This window comes from Zalophus californianus, chromosome 5 (assembly GCF_009762305.2).
Source record: "Zalophus californianus isolate mZalCal1 chromosome 5, mZalCal1.pri.v2, whole genome shotgun sequence".
In the NCBI taxonomy this organism is placed as follows: domain Eukaryota; kingdom Metazoa; phylum Chordata; class Mammalia; order Carnivora; family Otariidae; genus Zalophus; species Zalophus californianus.
This window is the reverse complement of record NC_045599.1, coordinates 120,301,161-120,320,845: the sequence shown is the minus strand read 5'-3', so window position 1 is coordinate 120,320,845 and position 19,685 is coordinate 120,301,161. Positions and strand designations below refer to the sequence as shown.

Here is a 19,685-nt window from a genome sequence, read left to right as displayed (position 1 = left end):
AGTTTGTAGGCCCAGAACCCCTTGAATGAATGGGAGGCCAGGTCCCCTTGCGGAAGGTCCGCAGCACACTACTAAAAATGTATACTGTTAATTTTCCTTCTAACCTTCCCCAAAGGGATCTTTGGCCTTTTACCTGGGTAACTATGCATTCAGGAAAAGCTTCTGTGGACTACTGGACACTGGCTCTGAAGTGCCACTAATTCTGGGGGACCCGAAATGTCACTATGGAAGTTATGGAGGTCAGGTGATCCAGGGAGTTTGATATCAGGTCTGTCTCACAGTGGGCCCAGGGGGTCCCCAAACCCAGCCTGTGCTTATTTCCCCCGTTCAGAATTGAGAATAGTACATAGTGAGCAGCAGGCAGAACCCCCACGTTGGTTTCCTGCCCCATGGAGAGGTGTTACTGCAGTGTGAAAGGCCAAGTAGAAGCCACAAAGAAGCCACTAGGACTGCCTCGACCTAGGAAAATAGTAAATCAAAAGCACAACTGAAGTCCTGGGGGGACTGCACAGATTAGTACCACCGTCAAGGATTTGAAGGTTGCAGAGATGGCGATTCCTACTACCTCCCCATTCAACTTGCCTATTTGGCCTTGAGGATGGATGGATCCTGAGGAATGACTGTGACTTGCCTAACCAGGGGTGACTCTAAGCGCAACGGCTGCCCCAGATGTGGCATCATTGCTTAAGCAAATGAACACATCTCCTGCTCTCTGATGATATGCAGCTATTTAACTGGCAAATGCTTTTTTCTCAATACTTGTTAGAATCAACCACCAAAAGTGGTTTGCTTTCAGCTGACAAGGCCAGCACTATATCTCAGGGGTGTATCTCCAGCGCTATGTCATAATTTGGTTCACAGGAATCTCGATCACCTCTTCCTTCTATAAAATATCTCAATGGTTCGTTACACGGATTATGTTAGGCTCATGAGACCTAATAAGTAGGAAGTAGCAACTATTCTAGACTTATAGGTAAGACATTTGTATGTCAGAGTGTGGAAAATCAATCTCAGGCAAAGATTTAGGGGCCTTCTACCTCAGTGAAATTTCTAGGGGTCCAGTGTTGTAGGGCATGTCAAGATATGCCATTCTCTCTACCCCCCCAAAAGATATGCAATTCCCTATGGATAGGTCGGGGTTTTTATAACAGCAGGGCCACAGCATCCACTCTACACTGGTGGAACCTAGAATCCTGGCAGGAAAAGGGTGGGTTTGGGTGGGGTTGGATGGGATACCAAAAACTGGAGGTAAGTGAAGGGATTATAGGAAATAGCCCGCATAGAAGATAGTCCAAACTTTCAGACACCTGTGAACTCAATCCCTGTGATTTTTTTCCCCCAGAGAAATCACAACGGGAGGATAAGAATAATCACAGTTAACATGTATTGAGCCTTTACACGATGCTGGACATTGTTGCCCTTCCACCTCCGCATGTTGTGGATACTCTAATCAACTTCCCGTTTCTTTGGAGAAGTAAGGCGTCTTGGAAACTCACCAAGTTGGAGTGGGAATTGGAAGCAAGCATGCCTAGTCCGGAATCTAGGCGTATAAACCCCACACTGCCAAAGACAATTCGCTGGTTTTCCCAAGTACGTTGACAACGCTGCGCTCCAGCTCCTCCCAGCCGCCCAGCGCGATTGCAGTGAGCGCGCGGGAAACCCGGGTTCTAGGGATTTCGAAGCAGAAGGGAAGAAGCTTCCTGGGAAGTTCCTGAGGGCGAGAGAAATTCTGGACGCATTGGAGGCCTAAGCTAACAGGTGAGTTTGGGGGTGGGAACGTGCGCTGGAGCAATGCGCAGATGCCAGGAGACTTCCGGAGACGGAATCCAGTGAGCGAAGAAGGGCCAGGGCCACGGAGCACGGGCACTAAGCCCCCCCCCCCCATTTGGAGTTCTTGGGGCCGCTGGCTGCCGGCGTGCTGGATCTCCTGGAAGTCCAGCGAGCGAGAGCAAGTCTGACAACCTCCCACCCGGCTGGGCATCCGTGTGCGCGGGAGACCGCACCGCCCGCCCGGTGCACAGCAAACCAGGCAACCCAGGGTCCCCGCGCGGGGACCGGTATAGGCCTCTCCCGCTCCGGCGCCTCGTCCTTCCCCAACAGCCAACCAGGAACATGAGTCAGAAATAAGGATTTGAGGGCGCCTGGGTGGCTCAGTTGGTTAAGCAATTGCCTTCGGCTCAGGTCATGATCCTGGAGTCCCGGGATCGAGTCCCACGTCGGGCTCCCTGCTCGGCGGGGAGTCTGCTTCTCCCTCTGACCCTCTTCCCTCTCGTGCTCTCTGGCTCTCATTCTCTCTCTCTCAAATAAATAAAATCTTTAAAAAAAAAAAAAGAAATAAGGATTTGAGCATTTTCGTATAATTTTATTAAGAAAGCAAAAAGAAAATCTCCCAACGTCTATGAAGGCCAAATTCACACTGATCAATTAATTATAACGGATCACTGCAGCATCGTTGTTCCAAGAGAATCCTGCCGTGAATGCGCGCAGAGGAAGTCTGGGGGGAGGGGCGGGCGCTCCAGGCGGGCGGCGGCGGCGGCGGCCCCGGGGACCCAGGCCACAGCGTGCGGGACCCAATCCCCGCAGCCCTCGAAAGCCGAGGGGTGGCTCCTCTGGCAGGAGGAAGACAATGCTCTGAAGACTCCGCAGGCGACGCCGGCGGAAAGGCCTGCGGGGGCGGCCGGCACCGGGCTCTGCCGCCGGGCTCCTCCGGGTGCTCGCGGGTCGTGGGGCTTTGAGATGAGGGCTGGGGGCTCTGCCCCCTGCCTCGAGGCGATCTGCTTCTGGCTCGGTGTCTCCCGCAGTATCGGCTCAGAAGCCCGCAGGGCCTACAAAGCAGCTCCTGGTTGAAGACCTCGTCGTCCCAAGCGAGTTGGCCGAGCTCAGGATAGAAAAGGAGCGGCCAGGGCCCGGAGTCCTCAGAGCTCAAGGCTGGCAGCGTGCTTGGTCCCTGCCCCCGCTCGGCGGGATCCCAGGCCCCGCGCACACAGCGCGGAGAGTTCTGCTCCATCGCTTCAGCGGCTGAGCGGAGGGAGCGTCTCGGGGGACTCTCCTTCCCTGCCTATTTATATTCCCCTGGGCTCTAAGGACCGGGCTGGCGGAGAGGATATTAAGCTGGGTGGTGACGTTTCCTAAGGTGTAAATTGCTTCAGAAGACGGAGCCTGATGAAATTAAGGGAAAATCCAATCATCTGGTGGGGCGTTATCCAAAATTGTACTTTGTTGAATAAGATTAAAGATTTTTTTTCTTAAGATTTTATTTATTAGAGAGAGAGCACGAGCGGGGGGAGGGGCAGAGAGAGGGAGAAGCGACTCCTCACCGAGCTGCGATTCTGACAGGGGACTCGATTTCAGGATCCTGGGATCACGATCTGAGCGGAAGGCAGACGCTTACGTTACTGAGCTGCGCAAGCGCCCCTAAAGATTGGTTTAAAAGAAACTTCAGGTAGAGGGGCTTGGTCAAGACAAGCTCTTTTATTTAAAAAATCCTATGTGCCTGACACTTTTAGGTAACTTTACATCCATTGATTTTCATGGCCTGCTTGGAACATACCAGCAGATTTTACCCAGATGAACAGAGTGAGAAGTGGCCATCTCTGTATGAAATCACGCTGCTAGTTAGTGGTAGACGTCAGACTCACACCTGGCCTTGTATTTATCTGTTTCTAAGTTAAAAGAGCTTCCGAATTTCAGCCAACATGTATGATGGGGAGGGGTCAAGGTCTAGGGATCCAGATGCACACTTTCTGTTCAAGGTCGGTCCATCATTTTTTTTTTCTTTTGAGATTTCATTTATTTGAGAGAGAGAGGGAGAGAGCATGATCTAAAGGGAGGGTCAGAGGGAGAGGGAGAAGCAGACTCCCCGATTAGCAGGGAGCCGAGCCAGGTTTGGATTCCAGGACTGGGAGATCCAGACCTGAGCCCAAGGAAGATGCTTAACCAACGGAGCCACCCAGGCGCCCCTCCATCATTTCTATGTATGTGACACTCAGCTAATTCCTAGCCTCTCTAGTCCACATATTTTCATCTGTGTATTGGAGATAAAACTTAGTATTTTATAAGGTAGTCTTTATGATTAAATTGATAACAAAGTCTAAGTAATTAGATACCCCTGGCAGAAAACAAGTTGATCTTTTTTTTTAAGTTATTCTGTTACAATTATTATTTTCAGTGTCATTATTGGTGATATGGCCATTGATATAAATATAACATCAATGAAAAAAATATAAAATGTCTTTTTGCTTGTATTTACTCTTGGTGGATTGCTTTTTCCTCCTTGTATAATATCTCTAGTGAAATTGCATCCTATTACATCCTTCCTCAAAAGTTTCAGCCCTTCTGTTGGTAAATTTGTCAGTGCATCCATGCCTACATTTCCTTGATCAGACATTTATCTTCAATGTAACAAAGTCAGTTTAATTCAAAGGGCTTAACAAGCATGTTTTGATCACCTGCCATGAGCAAGATGCTGTGATTGGTCCTGCACATGCATAATTGAAGAACTGGCTCCTGCTTTTGCAGAGCTCACATTTTAGGGGGAGAACAGAGTCACAGGCAAGAAACCATGAGGATACGCCAACTCTTATTCCCTATAGTGGTTGACTTCATGCTAGGAAGGAAAACTTCGTCCTTTTTCAAGGGTTTGGGGTTCTAGTCTTAGAACGAGGAGGAGGCCTTGCCTATTGATTGTCTTCTTATTGCTAATCTTTTTGCTTTTGAGAAAGCAGTCTGATAAAATGCAGGCTCCTTAAGGGGGAAAACCACAAACAGTAGTGTCTCTCACACATAGTGCACAAGTTGGTGACAGCAGTGGGCCCACCTTCCTTAAGGAGGGGGAGGTTATGATGCAGAGATGGCAGGATATCTGCTTAGCACTAGTCATTGCGCAGAATCAGTAAATGTTCTGATTCCAATTTGAACCCTTTTTGTGCCCTATCAATAGACTACTTCTAAAGAGGTTCATTTTCTCTGGAGGATCATAGGGTACTCTCAGCAATGATAACTTTTGTTAATATTTAGTTTAATTTTCTCCCATTTTATATTGTGATTTCCTGCAATCCTTTTGTAAAAACTGATACAGCTGTTTGACTTCAACCTCATGTAATGATGCTCACACTCGGTGGGAATAAAGAAGGGGTAGTAAGGAAATGCATCCTGAAAGAGAGTAACCTTTTGTTGGTACCAGCGCACAGACAGCAGTCTGCTATTAGGGTGACTATGTCCTGCCACACAGAGGGTGAGCAGCAATGATGTGAAGTTTGTTTACAGAGGAGCTGGGAATATTGGGGTGGACCATAGTGAGGATTGTGATGTAATGGCTGTGTGGACAATACAGGAAGAAATGAGAAAACCGCTTTGCACATAGACTTGACATAGGTAACAATAAACTGGGAAGAAAACTGACACTTGGAATCCATGGTATGATCAAATTCTAAGTCCCAGTTGCAAAACCCAGGGTAGGGACTTAGGGGCTCAGCTTCGTTAAGATGCCGAGACCTAGGCCAATACCCAGTACCCAGTTAACACAAGGGTTAAGCATTAACTTGTCTACTCCTGCAGACATGTGGATGGGGAAGAAGGGAGCAGTTATCAAAGTGGAGGAGGGGTTGGTTGGTGACTCCCACAGTAGTGCACTATAGACCACTATTAAGCATCAAAACTATGAGAATATTACTACTTTTGGCAAAGTTGACTTTTTTCACACAATAATTTTTGTTCTAGCAGCTTATGCTGGAGCATAGTCCATAAATTGGATTGCTATGCTGCTTTAAATAGAAAATAGGAACTTTGAATAAAGAAAGCTGTCCAAAATAGTAATAACTGACAAGTTAAGTTATTGCTCTATGTGCGTAATATGATTTTTTGGAGGGGAATGATTTTTGTACATTTCATTTGTATTGATGTGTTTGCATTTGTATAAAACTGTAAATATACTCCAAAATATATCCATAGTGGTTACCTATCAGTTGAGAGGTTGGGAGAAGGAGTTCTATTTTCACTTGACGCCTTACTGTCCTATTCATTTAAAAATATATTATTTCGATAGTGAAAATGTTTAGAAATAATTAAGAAAGAAATAAAAGGATTCTAATGCCCATTCACTTTACCTTTAAATTGTAATAGCTAATATTCACTAAAAACTTCCTATATGATCGGCATTATATTAAGAGTTTTATTTTTATTATCCTGCTTAATTAGGTGCTATTATTAAGTGCATTTTGGGGAGCCTTGGTGGGTCAGTCAGTTAAGCAACTGACTCTTGATTTCTTTCGGGTCTTGGTCTCCAGGTGATGGGATCGAGCCCTGTGCCAGGCTCTGTGCTGGGCATAGAGCCTGCTTGAGATTCTCTCTCTTCTTCTCCCTCTGCTCCTCTTCCCCTCTCTAAAAAATTTAAATAAAATAGATTTTAAGTGCATTTTATAGGTAAGAAAATGGTAGTGTTGCAGAATTTAATATTTCAGTGTGAGGGGCTGCTCAGCAAATGTTTGTTTGAGTAATGTGGCTCCTCGTTGGGAAAGCCCACACCTCTGTGTGTTATAGTCACCCAGGCACTGCCCACTCTCTACAATGCAAATGTCCACCCATTCTTTTTTTTTTGTCTAAAAGACAATTCACTGTACACATTTTATTTACAGTTTTGTACACTGTCTTAATATGAATGGGACCGCTTTTCTACTTGAGCCATTTTTTAACCAAAGCAAAATAACCTAAGTAATACAAAGTGTTAAAATACAGTATAAAGATACAAAAACAGACATACTAATTCTAATTAGGAATGTAATTATGATGTTACATTTTTTATAATCCACAATTATGTTTAGGAAATCACACAAACATAGATCACTGATTTGAATGAAATGCATAAATTTGTAGCAAAGCTTTGTAGTTACAAAAAACCAAAAATATTACCAAAGAATGCACAAAATTAATGTTTATTCCACCTTTGTGTCATATTCCTGGATCCTTCACCAATGTTACATGAGGAAAAAAACAAAAGCAAAACAAATGAAAAACTGAAATCAGAATCACTAATGTTATCAAGTAGGGAAACAAATAAAATCTAGCAGCCATCAGCAAGAGTACAGCAAAGACAATGCTGTAAAAGGAAACAAAGAAAATTGCTAGAAAACTGTATGCTTCATACTCTTTCAAACCAGCAAAATATGCTCCTGCATGCAATGGAACATAAACAGAATTTTTTTCCTATAAGGTATAGAAATGCAAGTTCTTTTTTGAATATTGTGGGTGGGTAAGATGTGTTTGTAATGGTAATTCTACTAAGCTATTACAGAGTGGGCCAGGAACACATTTATGGATTCTGGGGATGATGTGTACTGTAATTCTCTGAGTGGGATAGTGGACACTCTAGCCAAAATAAAAAAAAAAAAAACATGAACACAGAAGTACAAGACAAAGGCGAATGAGACTTCTCTTATATCTTAGCAACATTTAGATGGAAATCAAATTTAAATGCAGTCCACTCTGCTTTTGAAGAGGCTTTGGTTCAGCTCCCAAATCTCGATTGCTTGATGCAGTCTCCTATGAGAATACTCAGGTGTCTTCTTAAACAACAAACCTATTTTTAGTGGTGGAGCCGCTCTTAGTAGCTGTGTCTGCATGGGACTGATAACCAATCACTATCTTTGGAGGAAGTCCTAACCTTTCCTTGTATACCCTCCCTCTATGTGTTCCCTCTCTGTTTTCACATTCAGTAGTCCATATTGCTATCTTATCACCTTTAGTTCTAACATTAACAACAGCTCCACATACATCATCACTGTAGTCATCGAAAGATTCTCCAATAAGGCACAGTAGTGTCTCTAGCCAAAAGCGATCCAGGTCACTTCCTCTCTGCTGCTTGTTCAATGTAATTAGCCATCGTCCTCTTCGTTTGTTTTTCTCATCTTCCCACATAGGCTCAATACCATCCTTAAAAAGTGAGTAGTCACAGCCTGGCATTAAATTACTAGACAACTGGATGTGGTTGTACAGAGCCCAAAAATCTTCAACAGTATCAAACTTAGAGATCAGCCGAAGGTTTGCTTGCCAAGTTTTGCTTTTATCATTTTTAAAAAACCAGAGTGCCTATCTGTTCTGTAAAGGATGTTTAATATGGTGTTCTGGGTTAGCAACCTCCTGATTAGATTCTGTTTTCTCTTCTTCTGTAGGCGGGGGATTAGGAGTAGGGGTGGTTTTCGGTTCCACAGTCGCCATCTTAGGTCGATCTCATCGCACCAAATGTCCACCCATTCTTAATGCCTGGAGAGACACATCCAAAGTCACAAAGCTAATGAGTGCCTATGCAATCTATTTAATTTACCTTTTCTTCAGGAAAGGAAGATTAAAATGATGGACATTTCTTATATTAGGAAAATAATGTGGCTTCAAAGGAGTCCTCATCCAGTGACAAAACGCAGAGAAGTAAGCCTGCACACTTTATTGCAACATCAAATTTAGAGAAACGAGGTAAAAAAAATATATAATTTTTTTGGTGTAAAAAAAGGTGGTTTTAGGGGCACCTGGGTGGCTCAGTCGTTGAGCGTCTGCCTTCGGCTCAGGTCATGATCCCAGAGTCCTGGGATCGCGCCCCGCACCGGGCTCCCTGCTCCGCGGGAAGCCCGCTTCTCCCTCTCCCACCCCTGCTGCTTGTGTTCCTGCTCTCGCTGTCTCTCTGTCAAATAAATAAAATCTTTTATTTTTTTATTTTTTAAAGATTTTATTTATTTATTCATGAGAGACACAGAGAGAGAGAGAGCGAGAGAGAGGCAGAGGGAGATGCAGGCTCCCAAGGAGCAGGGAGCCCGATGCGGGACTCGATCCCAGGACTCTGGGATAATGACCTGAGCCGAAGGCAGACGCTTAACCATCTGAGCCACCCAGGCGCCCATAAATAAAATCTTTTAAAAAATAAAAAAAATAAAATTTAAAAAAAAGGTGGCTTTATGAAAGCACTGGGACAGGACAATGTAGAGTATTATTTAGAAAACAGAGTGGGAACTCTTGCAAACAGAAAGGTAAAGCATCGCCGTAAATGGACTCTAGGTGTCTAGGTAATGGGTACTGAGAGCAGGAGCAATATCAAATTACTGGGATTACTGGGGCTACTTCAGCAGTGACCCCCAAAAGCTGGCTTCAGCTCTGCTATGCCAGGTAGCAGGGATATATCTGTCCAGGTGTGAAAAGTGAGTGGATGCTTGTATTGTAGAGAGAGGAATGTGCCTGGGTGCCTATAACTCACAAGAGTAGGGGTTCCCAGTGGGAAGCCCTACTACCCAGGCAGAGACCTACTGAGCACCCTCAAGCCCACATGCCCGTCCCTCCAAACTGTACAAAACATAGCACCAGTTCCTTTTAACTCCTCTAGACAGAAACTGCTGACTAAGACAGAAGATGATTTATTAAGGGACCTTGAATTTATGCAGTCTAAAATTACAATGTTACTTTGCCATCAAAATTCTACTGATCTCTAGTGTCTGGAAAGTCTTCTTGAATAACCACTTACAACATTTTTCTCTTATACTCTCTTTATTTTGTATTCTACCTGGGAAATACAGGGTCACAATACCTAGAAACTTAAAAGCTCAGCTGATGTGGGGGGGGTCATATAATCTGAGAAAATGAAGAAAAACAATGTGAACACACCTTTGAACACTATCAGTTAGATCTCCCTTATCAATCCCTTCGTTACATATCTGGTCAATGTCATCATTTATTAGGTCAATATCATATATTTGAGCAGTGTTATTATCAGTAATTAAATCTTTCAATCAAAAGGAACTAAAAAATCCAGGCTTTCATTTAAACTATCAAGTATGACTGCATGCTAGCAGGTCCTCTTGGATGGAGGACTCTAGGATTGTTGTGGTCCAGATATATCTTCCTTGGGCCACAGAAAGCCATCATTTGCCTTCCCTCTGTCCATGACTGTATTAATCTTGGTGTTTTTTTGTTTCTGTTTTTTGTGGGTTTTTTTTTTTTTTAAGATTCTATCCATTTTTTTGACAGAGAGAGAGAACACAAGCAGAGCAGATGGCAGAGGGAGAAGGAGCTGAGCAGGGAGCCCAAGGAGGGGTTCGATCCCGGGATCATGACCCGAGCCAAAGGCAGACACTTCACCTACCGAGCCACCCAGGTGCCCCTGTATTAATCATGTTCTGGACTCAGAATCCTTGAATTTGATATTGTCTCTTAATAACTGCTCCCCTAGATTCAGCGTAGTGTTTTCATCACATTGTCCTGTTTTGGGTTGAAAGGACACTTCCGTATCTCTAATAGTTCTGTTTTCACTCTTTAAGGTAAAATAGCACCCTCCCAGTTACCTTCTTTTCAATGAACTTATAAAAATTCTTGATAGCAATTATACTAAAAAAGTCTTATGTATTTATTTGCTGGCATGCTTACTGTTTCTCTGAATAGAAAAAGGGTAGATGTCACTGAAAAAGAGAAAAATAACTTTCCTAGAAGAATTTTTTTTCTATTTTGCTTCTCAGAAAATGCTGGTAAACTAGCTATGACTGTCAAACGCTAGCATGACCCAATCCGCAGACTTGGCCAAAACCATATTCAACTCAGTTTTGCTTAATGTCTTTGGGAAGAGTATATTTATGTTCTTCCTCTCACCAAGCTGGGCTTTCTGAAGCAATTTTCACACCCTCCGGGAATGGGAATGAGAGCTACCGAATGGGGGAGCAAAATGATGGAGACTCAGAGACTTTGTGCAATGAGAAGTTAGAAAGCTCCCAGATTGGCCTGTCTTGGAGCTGACCCTTGGGTTCCTGTCTGGTCCAACATTAGCCTCCTGGATCCTAATACTGCAGGGCAGATGGTGGCTGAATGACTCAGAAATGCCAGAAAACACCAGCGTAGGTGGTTGTGGAAGGAACTACAATAGGGTGTCCCCAGACTTAGCCTTTCTCTAAGCCTACCTGGGTGGCTGAACCTCAGTGCTTCCTTCCCCACAATAGTTGGAACTACACCCTCTTAGCCCCATTGCTACGGTCACTACCTTCCCAGTGTTCAGAGTCCCTGTATAGCACATTCAGCCTCTAGGATAGCTTTTCAAAATCATGCCTTCCATTTTATTTCTAAGGGCTGCATAGTTTGGGATTGTACAGATATACCATGATTCTTTTTCCCAATCTGTTTTTACTTTTCAGCATGCTTGTTTTTGAACTAGAATTTCTTGCTTGTAAGAAAAAGAATTTCTGGGCCAAAAGAATACTCACATTGAAATGTTTTCTATAATATTGCCAGATTGCCTTTCCAAAGAGCTTTGCAAATTCATTCCGAAAACGGGTATCTGAGAGTTACTACTTTCTATATTTTTCCGAACATTGGATAAAATGAAAAACTTTAATGTGTGCCACTGTGGTAGTCAGTTATATCCTATTGTTTTAATTTGTTTTTTATTATTTAAATTCCAGGATAATTAATATAGTGTTATATTAGCTTCAGGTGTATAATATAGCGATCCAACAACTCTCTATATTACTCAGTGCTCATCACTGTTAACTGTGCTCGTAATACTCTTGACTGTTTCACCCATCGACCCCTCCCACCGATCTCCTCCCGATAGTCATTGTTTCAATTTGCATTTCTTTGATTTTAATGAGCTCTGACCTGGGTCACAGCAAGCCTTTCAGCCCCAAACCCAACCAATACTCTTCCGGTGGTGATGCCACCCACCCAAAATCAAATCCACAGGCTGAGAATAAGGAAAAAAAGGCTTTCATCGGCATGTGCGATTAGATAAGAATTGTGTCAATTCTCAGTAGATCTAGAAGAAAAGTTTTAAAGACATTGATTACATGAAGAATGTTTTCTAATCGAAACACCTGTAGGTAATTAAGGAAAGAACAAATGAGGAAGGTTCTCTACCATAAAGACCTCAAGGCTCAACTCGGCTCGGGGCCAGCGGGGGGGCTTGGGGTGGGAGGGGGGCGGCAGAAGTCGAAGAAGTCCATACAGACAGAATGAGGGCCCCTAAAAGGTGTCGCAGGCTCCTTCCAGGGCATCGGTTTGAAGGGGTGCTGTGGACTGGAATTCCTTTCCTGTCCGGCTTCCACCCTGCTTTAAGCCCCGGTTTTCAGCAGCTTCCGAGGGCGGCCTGGGCTCCTGGAGGCGATCTGGCCGTGGGTCTGTCCCCCTCCGCTGGCGCGGGCATCCCCCGGCTGGTTCAGGCCCCAGTGGGCAGCGCTGCCTGTCGCATCTACCTCTTGTTGAGGTGACTGCAGCTCCATCGCGGTTTCAGCCTGGACATCTGGGTCTCGGCAGTGTTTCCGGCCCCTCTCAGCTCGGGGAGCAGCTCCGTGCCCGGGGCAAGCGTGGCGCAGCAACCCGCACGCACAGTTGTTCCCGTCCCCGCAGAAGTGGGGGTGTTGGCAGGAGCGGCGGCTCAGCGCCGGGAAGTTATCCAGCGCCCAGGCCCAGGCCTGTTCTCGGCTCAGGCCCGGCGGCACGTGGGGCTCCGGACGTGCCCGCCAGCAAGACAGCTCTTCCAGTGTCGGCGGGTGCGGATCCATAGCTTGGGTCTCCCGAGCGGGAAAGGCGCGCCGCCCGTCTAGAAGAGGCAAACGCTGGAGTCCGGCGCTGAGCGAGGCCTTTAATACTGCTCTGGCGGGTCTAGGAGGTAGGAAAAGACAATCCAAATACTTGGAGGATTTGCCTTGCAAATTGCCTCAGAGCCTGATAGGATTAAGGAGAAAATCACATCATTCTGGCGGGCGCTGTTGAAAGTTTGAAGGGTTTCCGTGATTGGATTAAGGGAGGGGCAGGGAGAAAAAGGCTGGTCTTTGGAAAGAGAGGTCCAGTTCCTGGCTGTTTCCATTCGCTGAAGAAAACCGTTAGGGGCGCCTGGGTGGCTCAGTCGGTTAAGCGTCTGCCTTCAGCTCAGGTCGGGATCCCAGATTGAGGCCCCCTCCGTGGGGAGTCTGCTTGTTCCTCTCCCTCTGCCCCTCTTCCCACTTGTGCTTTCTCCCCCCCTCAAATAAATAAATAAATAAAATCTTTAAAATAAAAAAAAAATTTTAAGGAGAAAGCCCCTCTACTTGTCAGGCACAGGTAGACAAACTACACTTTTAGTGCATCCAAGAGGATTGCTTGGTTTTAGAGATGAGACCCGGAGGGTTGGATTCTTACAAGATGACCAAAAAAAAAAAAAAAGTGAGGGTGGAGGGTTGAGAGGACCCTGAAACTAAAGACCAAAGTATAGCTCCTTAGCTAGACCAAGCAAATTATCTACGAGAAAGACTTCATGCTTAACCTGATTCCTGCCTCAGCCTCATAGTCCCTCTCTCAGACTCTTCTCTCATGCTTGCTTTGCTGAAGCAGGATGCCTTCTGGCTAGCTGACCCCTGCAGAAGCCCACTTGGCAAGGAACTCAGGGCAGCTCCCAGCCAACATCAGCCAGGGAATTTAAACTTAATCTCAAACTAGTAAAATTTAGCTACCCGGTTTTGTTGAAAGCAAAATACCATTCATGTCACATAAATTTTTTTTAAGTTTATTAAACAGGGTTCAAACTCCTAAAAAGAAAAAAAAAAACACAGAAATTGAAACCACGGCATGTATCTTTCACCTACCAAATTGAAAAGATATTGTACATCTATGCTATCAATGATCTTCACATTGTAAGGTAATACATATTTCATATACTGCAAGTGGGGCTGTATTTGGCACAGGAATACAGTGAGATAAAGAGGTAATGAAGTTTACAAAGCACATATCCTCCAAAAACAAAACTTAAATGGCAGCTTGTTACACACAGCACACAAACGAGCACACATATTTCCCCCCCTCCACACACATATATACACAGTATGCCGACAAGTTCAGCATGCTTATAGTCAAAACTAAGAACTGGGAAGAATGTAACAATAGGAAATTTGAAATAAGTCATTTTAAACCCCAAAAGAAATGTATCTAGTGGGTAAGTGAAATTAAGAAAGTTCATTTTGGGGGCACCTGAGTGGCTCAGTCGGTTCAGCATCTGCCTTCAGCTCAGATCATGATTCCAGGACCCTGGGATCCAGCCTATCATGGGGCTCCCTGCTCGGTGGGGAGCCTGCTTCTCCCTCTTTCTCTACCTGCCGCTCCCCCCTGCTTGTGCTCTCTCTCTCTGTGTCAAATAAAATCTTAAAAAAAATAAAAGTTCATTTTGTAGCTACAATGGAATGAAAAAGATTGCTACGTAAGGGTATGCATATTATTCCATTTCTGTGTTATATATTTATATGCATATATATTATAACTAGCAAACTGACAGGTTCACAATAGCTTCTCAGAAACATTCTAACATTGTGTTAGAATTCATCTAGTTCGGGAATTCCAACGTGGTCGCACATGCTGAGCCTGATACTATTACCATCTTGTTAGGCATTGTTTTCAAGGGAGAGCTCCCTCTCACGTCCAGGTTGGAGTAGATACTCTAATTCCAGTCCCTTTGATATTGGGAGTTAAGGCACCTTGGGACTGCAAGCGAGCACGCCCCCTCCGGGACCCAGGGTCACCCTCTCCGCTGGGTGGCTGGTTTCCCAGGTCACGTGTGCAGGTCACGCCCGCCTTCGCTTTGCACCTTAGAGAACTTGCGGCGGGACTGCTCGGCGGAACCTGGCAGGCGCTGGGCAAAAAGGTTTTTAAGAGAGTCGGAGGGGTGAGGGACCCTGAACTTCTGGGTGAGTTTGGAGAGGGGGTGCGGGAAGAAGGCGGAGGCCCGGGCGGCCCCTGAGATGGACTCGCAGCCAAGAAGGGCGGGGGCCACGCGGCGGGGCGCTTCTCGGGCTAAGCGGCGGCCTGCAGCCTGGCTGCAGTTCTGGAAGGCCCCGCGATAGTCGGCAGCTTAGACGAAGGGCCACGCTGTACCCCTGGCGGCCCCCACCGCGCCCCAATGCACCGCAGACCCCACCGCCTTCCCCGCGCCCCGGGAGGCCAGGCGACCGAGGGTCCCGCGTGGGAACCCGCAGCGTCCCCCGCGGCCCTGCGCCTCGTCCTTCCCCAAGCAGACAAACCAGGGACACAGGGGAGAGATAAAGGACTTTGCCATTGTTCTTGGCCCGAGTAGCGAAATGAAAATTATCTAATTATCTGAAGACAAAACTGCTTGCGTGGATATCGTGCAAACGCAGAGGTGTTACTGTAACATCTTTTGTTTGCGGAAGCTGGTGTGCCCAGAAGGGCCTCGGCGGAAATCTCAGGGCTCCTCGGTGGCCAGGGTCGTCTGGGCCACAGCGCTTCGGATCCAGTGCCTTGGGACATGCGGTGGTGGCTCCTGGGGGCAGTAACGGGGCGACCCTCCGAAGAGTCCCCGCTGTCAGTGGCCTCGGGCTCCTCTCGTGGGCCCTGGAGGGAGGCGACCGCGCCCCCCCCCCCCGGAGGCTGCGGGGGCGGGCGGCGCGGCTCCTCAGTGGCGTCCCGCTGGCCTGGGGGAGCCTCTGGTTCCCCGTGGGTTCCCTGGTCGGGGCCCGCCGTCCGGTCCCGGCAGCGGGCTCGCCGCCCGGCGTCAAGTCTTCCGCGCTCTACAAGTGTCGGCTCCTCGGATGTTCGTGTAGCGCCAGCGCAGAAGCCCGCTGCGACTGGAAAGCATTTCCCAGTTGACGTCTTGGCGGTCCCAAGAGAGCCCTCCCAGGGCGGGAGATAAGGGGAGCGGCCAAGGATCAGAGGCTGCGGAGCTCGGGGCTGGGGGCGTCTGGGGCCCTGGAGCCCGGACTGCGGAATCCCAGGCCCCCTGCTCACAGCCGGGAAAAGGGCTGCAAGGTCGCGCAGCGTCCAGCCCACACTCGATCAGAAGACCTGATGATACTAAAATAAAAACCAATCATCTTGGGTGAAATTATCCAAGGTCAAATTCTCTTTATGGTAGATTGAATTGGGTTTGAAAATAAAAGGTACTAAAAAAAAAAAAGGTACTAACGCACCTCAGAGAAGAAAACTGGGGACACTGGGTTGCAGTGTTGGACCGGAAACAGAAACCCAGGTCTCCAAGCAGAACAATGAATGGGAGGAATGACAAAAGATCATTTGTAATGTGAAAGAGATTACAAGGGTGGTGACCCATTCTTAAAATGGACTTTGACTTTCCCAGTGTTGCGTTCTCCTGATAATTGCTCAACCCAAAAGACTTCAGGCTGTGTTTGGACCGGTGTTACCCCCAGAAGCTCCAGAAAGGGACTGCTTGGGCGAAGGGGAAGTTCCACCCCTTTCTAGATGAGTGACCCTCAGCAGATAATCTCACCTCTCTAGGTCTCCCTTTGTCATCTCTGAAATGGGGAGCAAATCACCTCTCATTACAAGGTAGCATTCATGAATTTAATTTGCTGCATTATTATTCTGATTTATCTTTATTCTCAATATTCTCATGGATAGAATTATAATCTTAATGAGAACAAATGTTAAATACTGCCTTTTGGGGGAGTTTTCTTTCTCTAAATGAATTATTTTTTTCCCCTTAGTATATTATTATCTGTGGTGTCTTGCATAGTAATACATCCCTCTTCGTCTATGTCAAACAACCTATTGACAAAAGCATCCATGGATACATTATGGATTTCCTCAGCTAGACATTCATCTAGTTATCCCCAATACTTAGGAAGCACATTTTGAAATCCTCCCACGTTCCAGGCGCTGTACTGGGAGCCACACAACACAAAGATGAAGAAACTGCCATAGGGGCGCCTGGGTGGCTCAGCCGTTAAGCGTCTGCCTTCAGCTCAGGTCATGATCTCGGGGTCCTGGGATCGAGCCCCACATCGGGCTCCCTGCTGCACGGGAAGCCTGCTTCTCCCTCTCCCACTCCCCCTGCTTGTGTTCCCTCTCTCGCTGTGTCTCTCCCTGTCAAATAGATAAATAAATAAAATCTTAAAAAAAAAAAACTGCCTATAGCTTTCAGACCTTACATCCTAGGGAGAGAGGAAAGACACAGTCAAGAGACCATTCAGAACACAGCCAATGTTGTGAGCATTGCTAGGGATGATTTAATGACCAGAAAGAAATATTCTAAACATGATACCTCCCTTCAAAGCCAGATTTTTATTGTTTGCTTAACTGCAGGGGAAAAAAATAGACTACAGCAGAAGTAATAAATGAGAAATAACAAAATAGGAAAATTGAACAATAGTAAAGATGGCAGATGATTGAAAGCTCTAGCTAGTTGAAAGGTTCATGGGAACAATTTTGGATTCTCACAGCTGAGTTGAAGATTGGAATAAGATATGCAAATAGCAGAGCCCTGCCTGGGTTGTTAGAAGGGTGAGGCCACCAGGAGCCGCCAGTTGATTTCTTTAAATCAGGATTCAGAGATAATCCACACATTGCATATGGTTGATTTGCCTCGTAGTTTTTTTATTTGTAGCAATTTACCAAGGCCCTTTTTCTTGCCCTTTATTGTTGAAAAATGTAGGTAATTTATCCTGTAGAATTTTCCACTTCCTGGATTTGACTGATCAGTCTTTGGATTTGACTGATAGCTTCCTGTGTGCTGTTTGTTTTATTACTCATAGCTTTGTGAACATAAGATCTTGATGTTGATTAGATTTAGTTTGAATTTTATAGACAAAAATACTTAATAAGTGATGCTGTGTCTCCCTGTCAATTAAAAAGCACATAATATAGTGAGATTAAGAATTTAACTGGATTTAAGTGATATAGGTTTGATCCCTCTTTACAGATGCTCCCATTAATGTGTTAATTATTGGCATTAGCATCTGTTAATGATTATGACCTGGATCCATTATATAATTGGGGGGTTGCAAAATGATGATTACTTCATCCTACCATTCATCTTCATTTATTATTAGATGTCTACTATAAATATGTACTTTCAGTAATTATTTTCTTAGACTACAGTGCAATTCATATGGCAATGACTGAATAAATGTTTAATTTTTGCCCTTTATCGGTTTGCAGAGAAAAGGTATGCCCTAGCAACATCCAGTGCTGATTATTAAAGGTTTTATTAGTTTTAAGTATCAGTATGAGCACTTGGATTTTTGGTATATTTTATTTGTTTGGTACGAACTGTTCAGTTCCCCCTTGAATAAAAGGACTTGATGCCCAGCTATGGGGAGCACAGTTATCTGACAGCCTCCAGCTCTCAGCTTCAGCAAAGCCTAACTCAGCTTTTGAGTACACCCAGCTATATTTGGAAGGAAATCATCAGGTCCAGCCCACACTCAACAGAAGGAGATTACAAGAGAGACATGAATACTAGATCACCGGGGGCCATCTTACAGGCTACCTGCCCACTGGGCAAGGTTCTGAGCCCAAGTGGTGTGAAAAGAACATCCCATTCATGGAGAACAATAGGGTGTGAAATCCACTGGGCTGGGAGAGACTGGGAATGCCATAGAAGACTGGGCATTGGTTATATATATGTAGAGGAACTCTACAATTTTTCTTACTTTAACATACTGAGAATCAGGATATGTCTCACAAATAGTGGTGTTGATAGTCTGAGACACTGTGGCTTTCATATCGTGCAGCGTTGTTTTTAGGCTCAGTATTGTGTTCCATTGGTCTGTTGGTCATCCCTCTCCATTTACAACACTGAATCTACCATTTCCATGACAATGGACTCAGGTGTATCTGTGAGAGGCAGAGAGGAATGAAGAGAACAAGGGAGAATATGGGCTCGTTTTAAATACACCTTTATGCCACAATCCTTCAAGGCTGCATGAGTCTTCGTTCTAGACTTGGAAAAGATGATGGCACAGAGGCTTAGAGCTATCAGAGCAGGTGAATCCAGGGAGAAAAATAAGGTGAAAAAAGAAGAGAGAGAAGGAAACTGACCAGGGCGCAGGGGTGCAAGAGCACTTGGCCCTGGGGGTCCCAAACAGACCAGGTGTGGCCACTCTCCGCTGACAAAATCCAAGGCAGAGAGACCAGCAGTGGTAAAACAAGAAAGGAATATTATTTCAGTGAGGCCAGCACTGGGAAGACAGTGGACATTGATAACATCACAAAGACTGTCCAAAGTACTGAAAATATTTCTAGGTTTACATAAAGAAAATGTGAGACAAAGGTTGGTGGCCAGCCAGTAAATGTCAGGCCGATCATTGTCTTGGGGTCAATCACCTAGGGTCTTGCTGGCTCAGGGCAGTCCTTATTGCTTGGGGAAGGGGGTAACCTGTTCCCATCACAGGATGCTTTGCCCACAGAGTCTTTTGCCTGAGTTAAGAGATAAGCTGGAAAGAAGAACTTAATCAATTGGAAAGTACAGACTGAGGTCAAATGGGGGTAGAGGAAATCCTCTTTCAAAACCTTGGGTTGGGAGGCAAAAAACAGAAAACAAAACACCCAAAACTAAAACAACCAAAACACTGGTAGAATTGAGAGATGAACTAAACTGTGATGGACATGTCACCTTTTGTCCACTAGAGACACCTGTCCCCTCTGCAAACCAAGGGTCAACTAAGTTCATTTTAAAAAGGGGGGAGGCACCTGGGTGGCTTAGTCAGTTAAGCGTGTGCTTTTGGCTCGGATCATGATCCTGGAGTCCTGGGATTGAGCCCCAATTGGGGCTCCCTGCTTAGCGGGGAATCTGCTTCTCTCTCTGCCCCTCACCCCACTTGTATTCTCTCTCTCTCTTAAATGGATAAATAAATTAAAAAAAAAAAAAGACAATTTGGCCCTGGGTCGCTGGGGAAAGATCCACTGTGTCCTCTCTCCCCGTTGTGTACATTGTGCATTCACAAGCG

General features: G+C 45.6%; 1 protein-coding gene across 1 annotated transcript; it reads right to left on the bottom strand.

Moving 5' to 3' along the window:
- Nucleotides 1-7,560: 7,560 nt before the first annotated feature.
- On the bottom strand, nucleotides 7,561-8,211 carry LOC113929516 (eukaryotic translation initiation factor 4E-like). Its single transcript, XM_035727761.1, is given in 1 exon segment — nucleotides 7,561-8,211. A coding segment is annotated over 1 exon segment (651 nt).
- Nucleotides 8,212-19,685: the final 11,474 nt, after the last annotated feature.